Source organism: Ursus arctos, unplaced genomic scaffold (genome assembly GCF_023065955.2).
Source record: "Ursus arctos isolate Adak ecotype North America unplaced genomic scaffold, UrsArc2.0 scaffold_10, whole genome shotgun sequence".
Taxonomy (NCBI): Eukaryota; Metazoa; Chordata; class Mammalia; order Carnivora; family Ursidae; genus Ursus; species Ursus arctos.
In genome coordinates, this window is record NW_026622764.1 from 53,717,538 (window position 1) to 53,729,856 (window position 12,319).

At 48.5% G+C, this 12,319-nt stretch overlaps 1 protein-coding gene across 1 annotated transcript in view; it reads right to left on the reverse strand.

Moving 5' to 3' along the window:
- Window positions 1-1,428: 1,428 nt before the first annotated feature.
- Window positions 1,429-12,319, reverse strand: part of SIAH3 (siah E3 ubiquitin protein ligase family member 3) — a 64,187-nt gene continuing 53,296 nt past the window's right edge. The window contains exon 2 of the mRNA XM_026492865.4: window positions 1,429-2,142. Within this exon, the coding sequence (XP_026348650.3) occupies window positions 1,474-2,142 (669 nt within the window). The 3' untranslated portion in view covers window positions 1,429-1,473. The remainder of the gene's footprint in view (window positions 2,143-12,319) is intronic.

Sequence of the window (12,319 nt, forward strand, 5' to 3'; positions counted from 1 at the left end):
AAGAGGGTCTACTGGGAAGGCTGAAAGGTGTTCACCTTTGAACAGAAGAGACAAAGTCGATTAAACATGCTTACTTTCTTCAAATACACAAGAGAGACTTCTACAAGAAGGTGTTGAATTGTTCTGACAAGCAAATATGAGAAAGCAGTCTATGTAGAAGCAAGATGGATTTTTGTCACCCTTTCATTCACACTGCAACAGGGAGCTGATAACAGTTGACCAGTGACAATGTTTGTGAGCTGAATGGAGGCCCTTGGAACATTTAGATAGTAAGAAAAAGAAAGAGGACCCCCTCTCCCCTGCCCCAGGTATATGAGACACCTCTGACCTCCGGAGGTCAGAGGTCCTGGGCATACCCTCCCAATTCCTTGTGTTTGATGCTGAGTCGTGGTTCTGGTTTACAGAATATCAAGAGTAAAGTGGGTTCTTCGCATGATAGAAAAGAGTTCCGCCCCGGTGAAAGGATTGATGGATTTTACAATCTGATAATAAAACTCTCTGAGGAGAGAACGCCCTCCCAGAGGTGGGAGATTAATTTTATCTTTTTTCTCAGCAGCTTCTCTTCTCCTGCATTTTGCCTGTTCTTTTCTCCTACTTGCTCAACAGAGGGCAAAGAGGTTTTCAAGAGAGCACCATAAACATGAGGACTTTGACTCCAGAGCAGGAAAGGACAGCCCAGGCTGACGGCAAGCTCACAGCAGCCCGCCAACAGAGGGTTCAGCACCTGCCCACCCCCTCAGCCGCAGGGTCACCCTGGTGGCCTCATGGCGTGATGTCAGTTCCAGCCCCGTGCCCTGGCCTTCAGAGGAGACCCCATCTCCTCATGTCCAGGCAGCGTAGCTCTGACCCTAAGGTCAGAGTTGTGTCCGGTTGGTCTGAACTATAACTCTGAGCTGGAGGAGACCCCATCTCCTCATGTCCAGGCAGCGTAGCTCTGACCCTAAGGTCAGAGTTGTGTCCGGTTGGTCTGAACTATAACTCTGAGCTGGCAGGGCCCCCTTCCCCAACCTGCTGTCCTCACACATTTCAGAGTTAGCTCAGTCTGAAATAGACTGAAGAGAGAAGGGAGAAATAATTTGGACACTAAATCTCTTTTCCACCCTAACAGTCCACGTTGCGGTCTTGGTAGCTTTTGCTCATGTGGGAAGCAGTGGAGAAGGGCACTAGAGGTGTAGGAAATCACCATTCTGACTGAATTGGATTACAAATGCTCTATAAAGCTATACCGACAAATCAGGACAAGCATCACACCAAGATCTTGAGTCACAGGCTGTTTACCTACTGTAATGCCCATGGCAGACAAATACTAAATACCACAAAGTACCTGAGACAAAAAAAGAAAGGAAGGAAGGAGGGAAGGAGGGAGAAGAATAAAAAGAAGCCTGGGGGCCTGGCATTCGGAGGTCCCAGGGACACAGGCAGAGCGTCTGGGGGCAGGGTGGCTGTGCCTTGAATGTCCAGTGGCCTCTGGCTTCACAGCTCAGCTTCCGAGGAGCAGCCCTCCGTAGCAGTGATGGCGATCCCGATGGCCAGGCTGCCATTGTCGGAGAAGAGCTGGGCCAGTGAGGTGTTGAGGACCAGGCAGTCCCCGTCGGTGATGACTGAGTCCACGCACTCGAGAACAGACCGGGGGGTGGCCTCCCATTTGAGCCGCCGATGGTTTCTGTTGAGCTCCAGGCGATAGGTGAAGCAGTCGGCCTGGGTGGGGGTCCCGATCAGCATCATGGTGGCAAAGAACTGGGGGTGCCCTTCATGCCTCTCCTGTTTCCTAAGCACCAGCAGAAAGTGGTGGCCCAGGCAGGAGTGCAGGATGATCCAGTCGGCTGGTGCGGGGAGGTGCATGTCCGTGGCCAGGAAGACGATCTCAGCTCCCTGAAGGATGTCGACCCTGTGCATCTGCCGCAGGTGGGACACCACCACCTCCAGGTGGCCTTCCCACTGGCAGGAGAACAGGGGGCACATGCAGGGCGTCACCTGGGCGGCGTGCAGCCCCGCCTCCTGGTGGTGGAGGTGGTGTGGGCGAGTGTGGTGGCGGAGGTGGTGGTGGGGGCGGTGATGGCGGTGGTGGTGAGTGAGGTGGTGAGGGGGGAAGTTGCCTTGCTCCGGCGTGCTCTGAGTGATGGCGCGGCGGCTGGACACATACTGGGGGAGAAAGAGCAGAGGGTTAGTGGCTGAGGCCAGTCTCTCAGCTTCGCTGAGACTCCCCAGGTATGCCAGGTGTTATAGGCAGACTCCCCAGCGCAGGTAGAGAAAGCTTGGTTTCCCTCCCGCCCTCCCCACTTTTCTTCCTTCCTTCCTCCCTCCCTCCCTTTCTCTCTCTCTCTCTTTCTCTCTCTCTCTTTCTTTCTTTCTTGAAGGGAGGGGTGAAGCGCAGAGGGAGAGAGAGAATCTCAAGCAGACTCCATGCTGAATGTGGAGCCCGACTCCAGGGCTCAATCTCACGACCCTGAAGTCATGACCTGAACCGAGATTAAGAGTCTGATGCTTAACCGACTGAGCCAACCCGGTGTTCAGAGAAAGCTTTATTTCTTAAAAAATGAGGGGACTGCCAGACTGTTTCCCAAAGTGGCAGCACCATTTTATATTCTCATCAGCTGCATAAGAGGATTCCAGTTTTCTACATCCTTGTCAACACTTGTGATTATCTGATTTGGCAAATACTTTTATGGGACACAATTAGTTGTTTTGAGTGTTTTGCCAAATTCAGATGTTGAGACATTATTAAGTCTTCTCCATGACATTTCGTTTTAGTACAGAAATTTTTCCAATTTTTCCAATTAAAAATAGAAGCTCCTGTAAAAGATTCCTCCTGAAAAAAAAAAAAAAAAGATTTTCCAAATCCTAATAGTACATTAAAAAAAAAAAAAAACCTAAAAAATTGAGGTAGATGCCTTGGGTGGTTGAGATTCTGAAAATTCAGTCCAAGAAAATATAATATTTATGTCTTGCTGATTCTTTAATAAGATACTGAATCAAATAGGCAATTCCCCCCCTCAACATGCATTACGATGGTCACTAGTCATAAAGAACAAAAAAAGACAAAAAAATTTTTTCTTTTTTGATCCTGTTAATATTTTTGTGCAGGCATTGGGAGGTCAATGGAATTTCTGCCTCCCCTTCTTATCATTGCTATTATTTTCAGAATGAAATTTCAGTAAGTGCCTGCTTGTTCTTCCTGTGTGGCCAGGGGTTGTGTTGTCTCGGGTGCCCTTCTCCTGGGTCCTCAGGTGGGGTGCAGAGCTGATGAGGGCCAGTTGGGCCAGCATTCCCAGGGAGGGAGCCTCACTCTGATGCCTGAGGCTTCACCTCCCCAGGCACATTTCTGCCCTTTGCCAGGCTCACTGCTACAGAGCAGCTTGCGGGGGGCTCCACACGAGGAGCCCTCCACCCTCAGGCTCTCCCGACCTTCAGCTCCTCACGGCAGTGTGTCCTCAGATGCCCTCAAAAACACCAGGAGCTGAGATGGCCCCTTCTGATCAGGAATCAGTAGACATTTATTGAATACCTTCTGTGGCCAGACCAAAGGGTGCTAGGGGTACAGCTGTGAGCAAAATAAACCGCGTTTCTGGCTGTGAGAGGCACAGACATTAGCGTGCATATCATTAACTGATATTTGCAAGGGTCCTCCCTGTGACCCGGGGACTCCGATTTGTATGTTTCAGCTGAAGAAACAGGCTCCTGTAGTAACGTGCCCAAGGTCCCCAGGCTCGTAAGTGAAAGACTGGAGTCCATTTGCATGCCTCCTGACTCTGCACACAGCAGCTCTGCTCCCCCTTCCCCTCCCTGCAGTTATCCCTGCATCCAGCACCATGTCCCTTCGGCCCTAGCTCTCCAAGCCCTTTCAGAAAGATGACAGGTGCCTTTGGGCCCTTGCCTCTTCCCCTCATTTCCTTCTATCCCCAGCGTGTAGAGGGTGAGGGCGAAGGTCTGCCTTGCACTCTGGCCATGGGGGCTGCCAGAGTTTCGAGCTGCCTGGGCCCTGAGGATGGCTAATGGTGGAGGCCAGGCTAGCTTCCAACTCTGTAGGGCATCCGGGGCACCGCGTCCACTGCAGACACACACCCACATGGTGTACCAGGTGGTCACCGTGTGGCTGAGGTGACCTGGAGGCAAGTGGGGGTCAAACTCGCTGTGCTCCAGGAGTGGTCAGCTCCAGCTGCTGGTTTCTGAGCTCTGCCCCGGGGAATGTAGCAGACCTGGACTGGGAGCTCCAGAGGCCCTTTCAGTATTTCTCGCCCTGTTCCTGGACAGAAGCTAATGGGAAGCCTGCTGTCACCCATCCTGCACGCCTACCCGGCCCATGAAGGAATAGGCTGTGTTCCAGAATCCTGCTAGTGAGGAGTCTGACTTATCCTTTAGTGTTAAATATACAAAGGGAACTAACTAGTGTGTAGCCCCTACTAAGAATTGGGCACTGTGGAAGTTGGTATTTTTTTGTGTCATTGTTTCATTTAATGTTTCACAGAAAAGATCAATACCCCCCCCCCTTTTTTTTAAATACCCCCTTTAAAAAAAAATAAAATTAAATCTGGCTTAGTTCCTACCTGCCTGCTGGTGGCATGTACCATTTAGTCAGTGGGCGAGGGGGAGTTCCTCCCATCCCTTGGGGTTGTACAAAAGCCCAGGGCTCACACACTCTGTCAGCCAGGTGCCAGGCCCCCCCCCCCCCCCCCCCCCACCCCAGGTCCTTCCAGCAGACTCAGGACTGGCAGCATGTCGGCCTTGTCTGCTAAGCTCAAGGCGGCCTAGTCTCAGCCTCTCAGGGAAAGCTCCAAGCTCTGTCCCCTCTCCCAGCCTCTGAGAAGGTCCTCTCTCTCATTTTGTCTTTATGACAATCACTAGAGAAACATAAATGCTTGTCTTACAGATGAAGAAACACAGAGAGGTTGAGTTACTTGCCCAAAGTCTCAGGGCTCATAGGGGAGCAGCTGGGAATAGAGCCCAGATCAGTGAAAGGTGACACAGATCACAGGCTGGCTGGCAGCAGACTCTGGTTTATTTTGCTGTTTATCCAGCAGGCCTGATTAAGTCAGTTTCCCTATCAACAAAGTATTTCTCTCCACGGGTTATTTGGGGATCAAATGAAATAATGCCTGTGAGACACCTTTAATAACGACATCAAGTACTACATCAAGATGGCATTTCCCTTTAGATGTGGATTTGGGTGATTACTCTGGTGGCCTGCTGCCTCAGTCCATGCCTGCCTCTGTCTATCCTGGTCTGCTGACCTTTGTGCTTGGGCAGCACTCTGGGCTGAGCGCAGGCCACCATAAGGGCCCGGAGATCCTGACATCACACTTGGCCTCCTGTCACAACATAGACTCATGACAACAGAGCATTGGAAATTCCCATCTCAGAAATGGTCTCTGGGCTTGTTATTCTCCACAAGCCCTTCTCCAGATCCATTTTCCATTTTCTGCATCCTACTCTGTGCAGCTAATATCAGACACATGAAATCAGAGTAGGGATGGGGTGGAGAAGAAATACCTTGGCTTCCCTTTCTTCCCTCCCTCCAAACTCCTGCCAGTGCCTCCCATTGGCCAAACCCAATCAGAGACCCACCAGAAGGGAGCCCAGAGATGCACTCAACAAGGACCGGCTCCCTTTGACAATGTTGTTGGTAAGATGCACAGGTGAAGGGGGAATGCCCACCTGTATGCAAATGTCTCCGTTCCCTCCTCTGTGATATTTACTGATCTGACCAGGCTGGGCCTCCTGGGCTGAAATTTGACTAGGCTGATAGAGGCAGGGAGACGGATGCATGACTACAATTCATTTAGCCATTTGACAAAAATGTGTGCAGCCCCTCAGATGAGCAAGGGGCTGAGAATCCCCAACAGAGTAAGACTCCTGTTCTTGCCTCAGTAGCTACTATGAGTTTGTATAATATAGAATGCAAAACTGCAGGATGCGGCGGCGGGGAGGCTCTGAGTGCAAAGTAGGAGAGGTCGCTGTTCTAGTCAGGGTGAAGCGACATCTACACTGGGCAAGGTGTGAGGAGTGGATGCTCTAACAAAAGAAGTCAAAGGTTTGCAGATGGGGCAAATAGCAGAGATGACAAGTCCCATGTGGCTGGGTGGATGGAGGCTGGTAGAGACGGAGCAGAGGCGGCCATAGTACTGGAGGGCACTCGGAGGCACCAAGATGGTACCAGTGGCCAGGGGAAGGCATTAGGGGGCCCGAGAGACACAGCTTCATGCCTCAGAGCCCTCCTGTGGGCTCAGGGTGGGGCCAGTGGCAAGTCCCCACACTTGTCCAACCAGAGGACCTTAGCAATGGCCATTCCGCTTGGACTCTCTGTTGCTTCCTTTTGGCCTTATCTTCCACTAGCCGATTTTCATTTTTTAATTGCTGCGGGGAGACAAAGGCGGGGGCATCATCTAAAGCGACTGAAGTGAATAGGACTGTGCAAATAGAGCATAACATTATAAACTCAGCGAGCCCGTGCACCGGCTGTGCCCCACAGAGGCTCTAAGAATAAACACCGCCTTAATTCTTCACTTCATCCTGCTCCATTTTCTGATGTAAAATATGTTTCATTGAAACGATCTTTGGGTGAGTGAGGTCACAGGGCTTTTGGCAGGGAGAAAAGGATTCTTTTAATTGGCAAAATGCTAATCATTTTGGAAAATGAATTCTAATCTTCCCATCAAATACAGTGGATGTGTGAGTAATTACTTTCCTTCACTAAACTGTTAATGCAACATTAGTGATTACACTAATTAAAACTAATGAACTCTTACAGACTGATAAACTCCTCAGTTAGTCAGCGAATGCCTTCCTCCCATTGGCTGTACTTAACTTCCCCTTTGGAAGAGAGATTTTGAATTAACCTTTAGAATAATGTGCAAAATTGGGTTTAGAAGTGTTAGGTTTATGGACTGGGTATAATTCTTTCCCCAAGCATTAGTGAGACCATTTCCACTGAGGGTGTAATTGATTTTAAAAAACTCCTTCCTTAATTTGTTCAGCCACACTTCCTTGGTTGGTAATGGCTATCCCTCCAAATCCTGGCCTCCAAAGAGGAAACCTGCCCCTGGAAAATTGTGTGACCCTTTCTCCAGCATCTGCTCTCTGTGATCAGCAAGCCCTGCTATCGCGTTTCAGCTGAAGGAGGGTTTGTACCCAGTTTCAAATGACAGGCATTTGCTCTGAGTTTGCTCGAGCCCTCATTTGTGAGAACGACTTAACCGGGGTTTCCAGTGCTTGGTGAAGGGGCAGGAACGCTGTATCACTAGAAGTACATTTCACACACAGGGACAAAGAGCAGATGGGGAGAGGGTAACATTTCTGGGCAGGTATCAGAGTTTGGGGATAAGATCTAGGCCTGAACCAAGTCTGGAATCAGGTCTACTAAGAAGAGGGAATAATTACAACTACTTCCAGGTCCCACTCCGTAGTGTGTAAAAATTTTCAGTTTCCAGGAAGGACGGTCAAGGTTGAAGGCTGAGTGTCACATGTTGCATTTTCCTGGGACACCCTGGCTCTTCACTTCTTTTTCTCAAAACCTAGAATGACTGTACATGTGCACAAAAAACCCAGGATGACTCTGGAATGCCTTCTAAACAGTTAAAAAAATTTCAGCTGAGATAGAAAACAAAGGTGGGGCTTTTGTCACCTGGGATGGGACATCTTCATTAGCAAATGTGTCTCATGCTCTGTTTCCCCCAGACTTAGTTATACTTGGTCCACAGATGGATGGGATCTTCCTATGGACAGCATGATAATGTCTATAATTTTCTCTAAAATACTTTAGAGTTGGGACTGTGATATGAATGTATACCTTTTTAACCTACACTCTAGGGCCTGTCAGTTCCTAATCAGGAATTCACACTTTGAGGGGATCATCCAACGTTTTATCAGGAAGGCCACACTCCAGAGATAACGACTCCAGCTGCCTCAATTAGTATCCATTTTTCTGATCCACACCAGATGCTGCTAATTAACATTTCACAGAGGTTTTCATTGGTGAAATTAGTAGTTAATCAGAATAATAAATGCTAGAAATGGACCCGCCTTGATGAAATTTGTGGTTTTCAAGCCATGAAGATTGGTTTAAATGCTTCAGAGAGATTCTTCACTTTAGGGATGGGCCTAGAAGCTTATTCCTTAAATGTTCCTGTATCTGGCCACCGAGTCAAGGACCGTCTGTCTCTAAGCGATTCTGATTCTTGCCTCTGTTACACCGCTGCAGATGCAGTTTCTTGACTGATGATCACATTATGTTTCAGTTGAACAAGGAGATATCGTTTATCAAGTGCACAGAAGCCTTGGGTCTTGGGATAGGTATGCCATGCACCAGTTAGAAAAGAGGAACGTGAAAATTGTGGTGAACAAAACTGTAAAACCAAGGTCCAAGGGCAAAGAGCAATGAGAGGTGTCCCTACAGGTGTCTACACAGACACCAGTGCTATGACTTCAAAAGCCTCTTAACCAACCTGGTCATCGTGTAAATACAGTATCGTCTCCCTCTGTGAGGGGCTGGGAAGGACTATGTGGGTGACATTTTGAACGCAAAAAAATATGACTCTGTCCTTGAGCTCTCAGGGACCTTCTCTAGTTCCTAGATCCTGGCCCTTGGATGCCCAGGGTTGGGTGATTTAGGTCTGAATAGTTCCCTGCCTTTTGAGAGCCATCAGGGTGGGGACTTACTGTTCACATGTCCTCAATGTTAACACAGCGCCCAACATGCAACAGATGCCTGCTACATATTTGTCACGCTCATCGGTGTCTTAGGGCCAGCTTCACACGTGAGGGTCGTGCTGGTTCTTGTCCTTTATATCCTTTAAGTGGGTCAACCACAGGCCCAACTGGTACTGTCTGTTTGAGACCAATCAGCCCTGAGATGCCACCATTCTCCCTGCTCAGTGAATTCAAGCAGCAGTGAAGACCTTCCTATATAATCTACTATTTATTACGGCTCACACTGAAAATCACTAGCTCATGGCCTTCTCTCCTCAACTCGGTTGGAAGTCATTGAGGGCAAGGGGCTGTGTTTAGTTTCCCCCATGCGTAGTCCAGCGATGGGCAAATCCAGCACTTTGCCATGTGTGGCATCTAGTAGACTCCCAATAAATTCTTGTTGCTCGAGTGAATGAACGCACGCATGGTTTATAAATGGAACCCTGTTCTGGACCATAGCCGTAGAAAAGCTGGTTTCTTTTTTTCAGTTGGAGGCTCTGTCTCTCCCTTCTATTCTCTGATCTGATAGAAATGTGTGGGGTGTGTGTGTGTGTGTGTGTGTGTATGTGTGTGTGTCCCCGTGTGTCCACAGCTGTGGGCTTATCAGGAAGGTCTCCTGGCAGCTTCTGGCCCAGAACCCAACAGCCTTGGGACATAGAGTATGTACTGGGCTCTGACTGGAAGGAGGGCAATAAAGTGTGCTCAGCTCAGCAAAATGAAAGCTTTGAAGAACATACTTTTCATGTCAGAGAGGTACTTTGTTTGCTCTTACTCTTTACGGAGATACTCTAAGCCTCAGACCTTCCTTTTATCAATAGCAGATTGCTTTTTACAAGTTGTTTGGGAAGGACAGTCTGCTGGATCAACCCAGGAAATCTGCCCGCCTGCTAGACTGATCTAGACCCACTTTCCCCTCCCACATCTCAGCAGCACCGCTGGCCTAACGAAAGGCTGAATGCACCCATCCTTCCTGATTATTTATTTTCTGCTTGCAGTCACCAGGAAGTAACTTCGGTCCAACTAAAGCTTATTGGCCCTCTTCCATTTAGACCCCTCCTCATGAGACGAGGCACTAGTGGGTTGTGCATACCCAGAGCCCCTGAACTGGACCTTGTAGACCACGCTCCAGATATCTGGCATGCTGGAATTCCCTACCCAATGGCTCTAAGTCAACTTCCTGAAGCTAAGCTATTCCTGGGATCCAACTTCCAGAAGGTGGACCATTAGACATGAGATGCGCCCAGTGGGTGACTATTTTGGGGGGATATACACAGACCTTGGATGTGTGGCCAGTGGGGCTTCACTTGTCTTTGCCTTAGACCTATCACAGTGCAGGATTAAGCCTCATTAAGAAGAAGGTGAGGCAGGTCATTGGCTGGGGGCTGTGGCCACGCAGATCACTATAAAGGCATGATTATTAAAGTGGGACGGTAGAACATATTTGAAGAGTCTCTTACCTTGATTCTTACTTGTAAGTATCTGGACTTGTAAGTATGTGGACCTCCGTTTGCACTTTGGCTTGAGCCCTGCAAGTGTTAGGGGCGGGCCTGCGGTCAAACCACAGAGTCAGAGGAGTGCTGCTCCATCTTCATTCATTCTTGGCTCTGCCTTTCATTTGCGAGATTTTGAGCCTGCTAATGAGTTTCTGAGTCTTGTAGATGAAAGACTTTTTCTTAAAAGCAACTTTTTGTGTAGTCAGGTTTTTTATATCCGCAATTGGCAAGTGAAACCGGGTGTTGGTGTGAGCAGTCCAAAGGTGAAAAATAAATGAATTGGAGCCCCGTTACCGTGAGCATCTCCATAGGATGACTGTAGGACTGAGGGAGTGACATGAGGGGGATGCACCTAGCATGCTGGGAGCACTGCTTCAACCAGTCTGGGCAAGTGCAGGGTGCAGAGGACAGGGCTGCTCATGGGGTGGTAGGAGTCTGTGCCATCACCTGAGAGCGTGCACGGGTGGCTAAAAATGGCTACACACACAAAAGCAAACTTCAGAATCTGTGAGGGGGCAGACATGTGTCCTGGGTGGTCCGAGACATTCTGGCAGCCAGGCTGCTCCAAGGCCATATGCCATCCCTGTTTTTGTTTTTGTTTTTGTTTTTGTTTTTGTTTTTGTTTTTAAGACATCATGACGAGGAACTCTGCAAACTCAGCCCTCTCTGCCAGAGCTCTGTACCTTCCCCATCCCTTCCCCTTAGAGTAGCCATTGGTACCCAGCCTGTGATTGCTGAAACCGTGGAACTTCTAGTGTCTGTAGGGACCTGGGGAGGCAATGCAGAGAGGTGTTTACTCATGTGTGTCCCCAATCCCCAGTGTATCTTTGAACTCTTTCTTTGCAGATTCAGAGTCAAATGTAACAGAAGCATTCCTGAACTCACTCTGACTAGACTTTCAGAGTGGACCCATGCTTAGGGTCAGGCCTCGCTTACTGTATATAATATTAGGCCTGTCCTCTAGGACTTTCCAGTCTGTCCGTCCTGGCTCCCAGTCTCCAAATTTTCCACCACTGACGAATTCATGCCTGCACGCTGTACTCCTCCTTAATGACAAGGCTGTGAGAGAAGCAGGGGTTCTCTGCCTACCTAGGAGCCCCAGTTAGGATTCTGGTTTCCTACCTGAGGACTTGCTGCTTTCCTGGATGATTAAGACTGGGAATGGCTTCACTGTCAGCAAACCCTGTGTCTACACACAGGCATGGATGCGGCCTCTAGTCCATCCAGGATGGTTATCAACTCACATCCATATGCTAATACCAGAAACGCCCAAATCTGGAGCAGAGGACCAGGTCATTTCACACAAAAGATCATCTTTCAACAGCAGGCTAAATTCCCACATAATCATCTTTAGCAAATTAGTTCTTCCTATAAGCCTGTCCTTAAAATAGGAAGTGTGTCATTTGACGAAGAGTAGATGGAAAGATAGTGCTACAGAGTTGAAGGAAAACATATTTGAAATCAGACAAACTTGGAAATGAATCCTGGCTTTGCTACTAAAAACTGTGAGACTGGATTCATTAATTAACCTCTCTAAGCTTCAGTTTCTTTATAAGATGGGAATAATACTAGGTCATAGGGTTGAAGTGAGGACTGAATGGTATACAAAGCACATTTGTGGTACCTACCCAGAGTAAGAAGATATTATTACCATTATTGTCATGTTCACTCCTACTATCTTTATTGTCGACTAGCTAGTTGATTGAGATGTAGGCTAAGGCAATCCACCCTGCATAATTTCTGGCTTATACTGGAATTAGATGAAATCATAAAAACACCAAAGCCCTTCCAAATCTCCCTTAAAGCTCTCTGACAATTCTCACCCAAGACCAATGTTTGCCATGGCAAAAGGCTTTACTGACCATTTCCATCTCATCACTGGCCAATGGATGCTGGTTGTAGAGCCTAGCTTAGTGCCTGGAACATAGCTGGTACTCTGTAAGTGATTACCATCACCTTCATCATCATCTTCATTGTCAGCATCATTTACCAGCATTTTGGCTAGTGTGGTGCTGCTAGAAAGTCAGGCAATCCTCTGAGCAGGTCTGGTCATTGGTCCTCCCCCCTTCCCCACCTGCACATCCTTCTTTCCTCTTTGAGGCCCCCTCAGCCGTGGTGGTGGGCCTGAAGAGCATTGTGTAGGC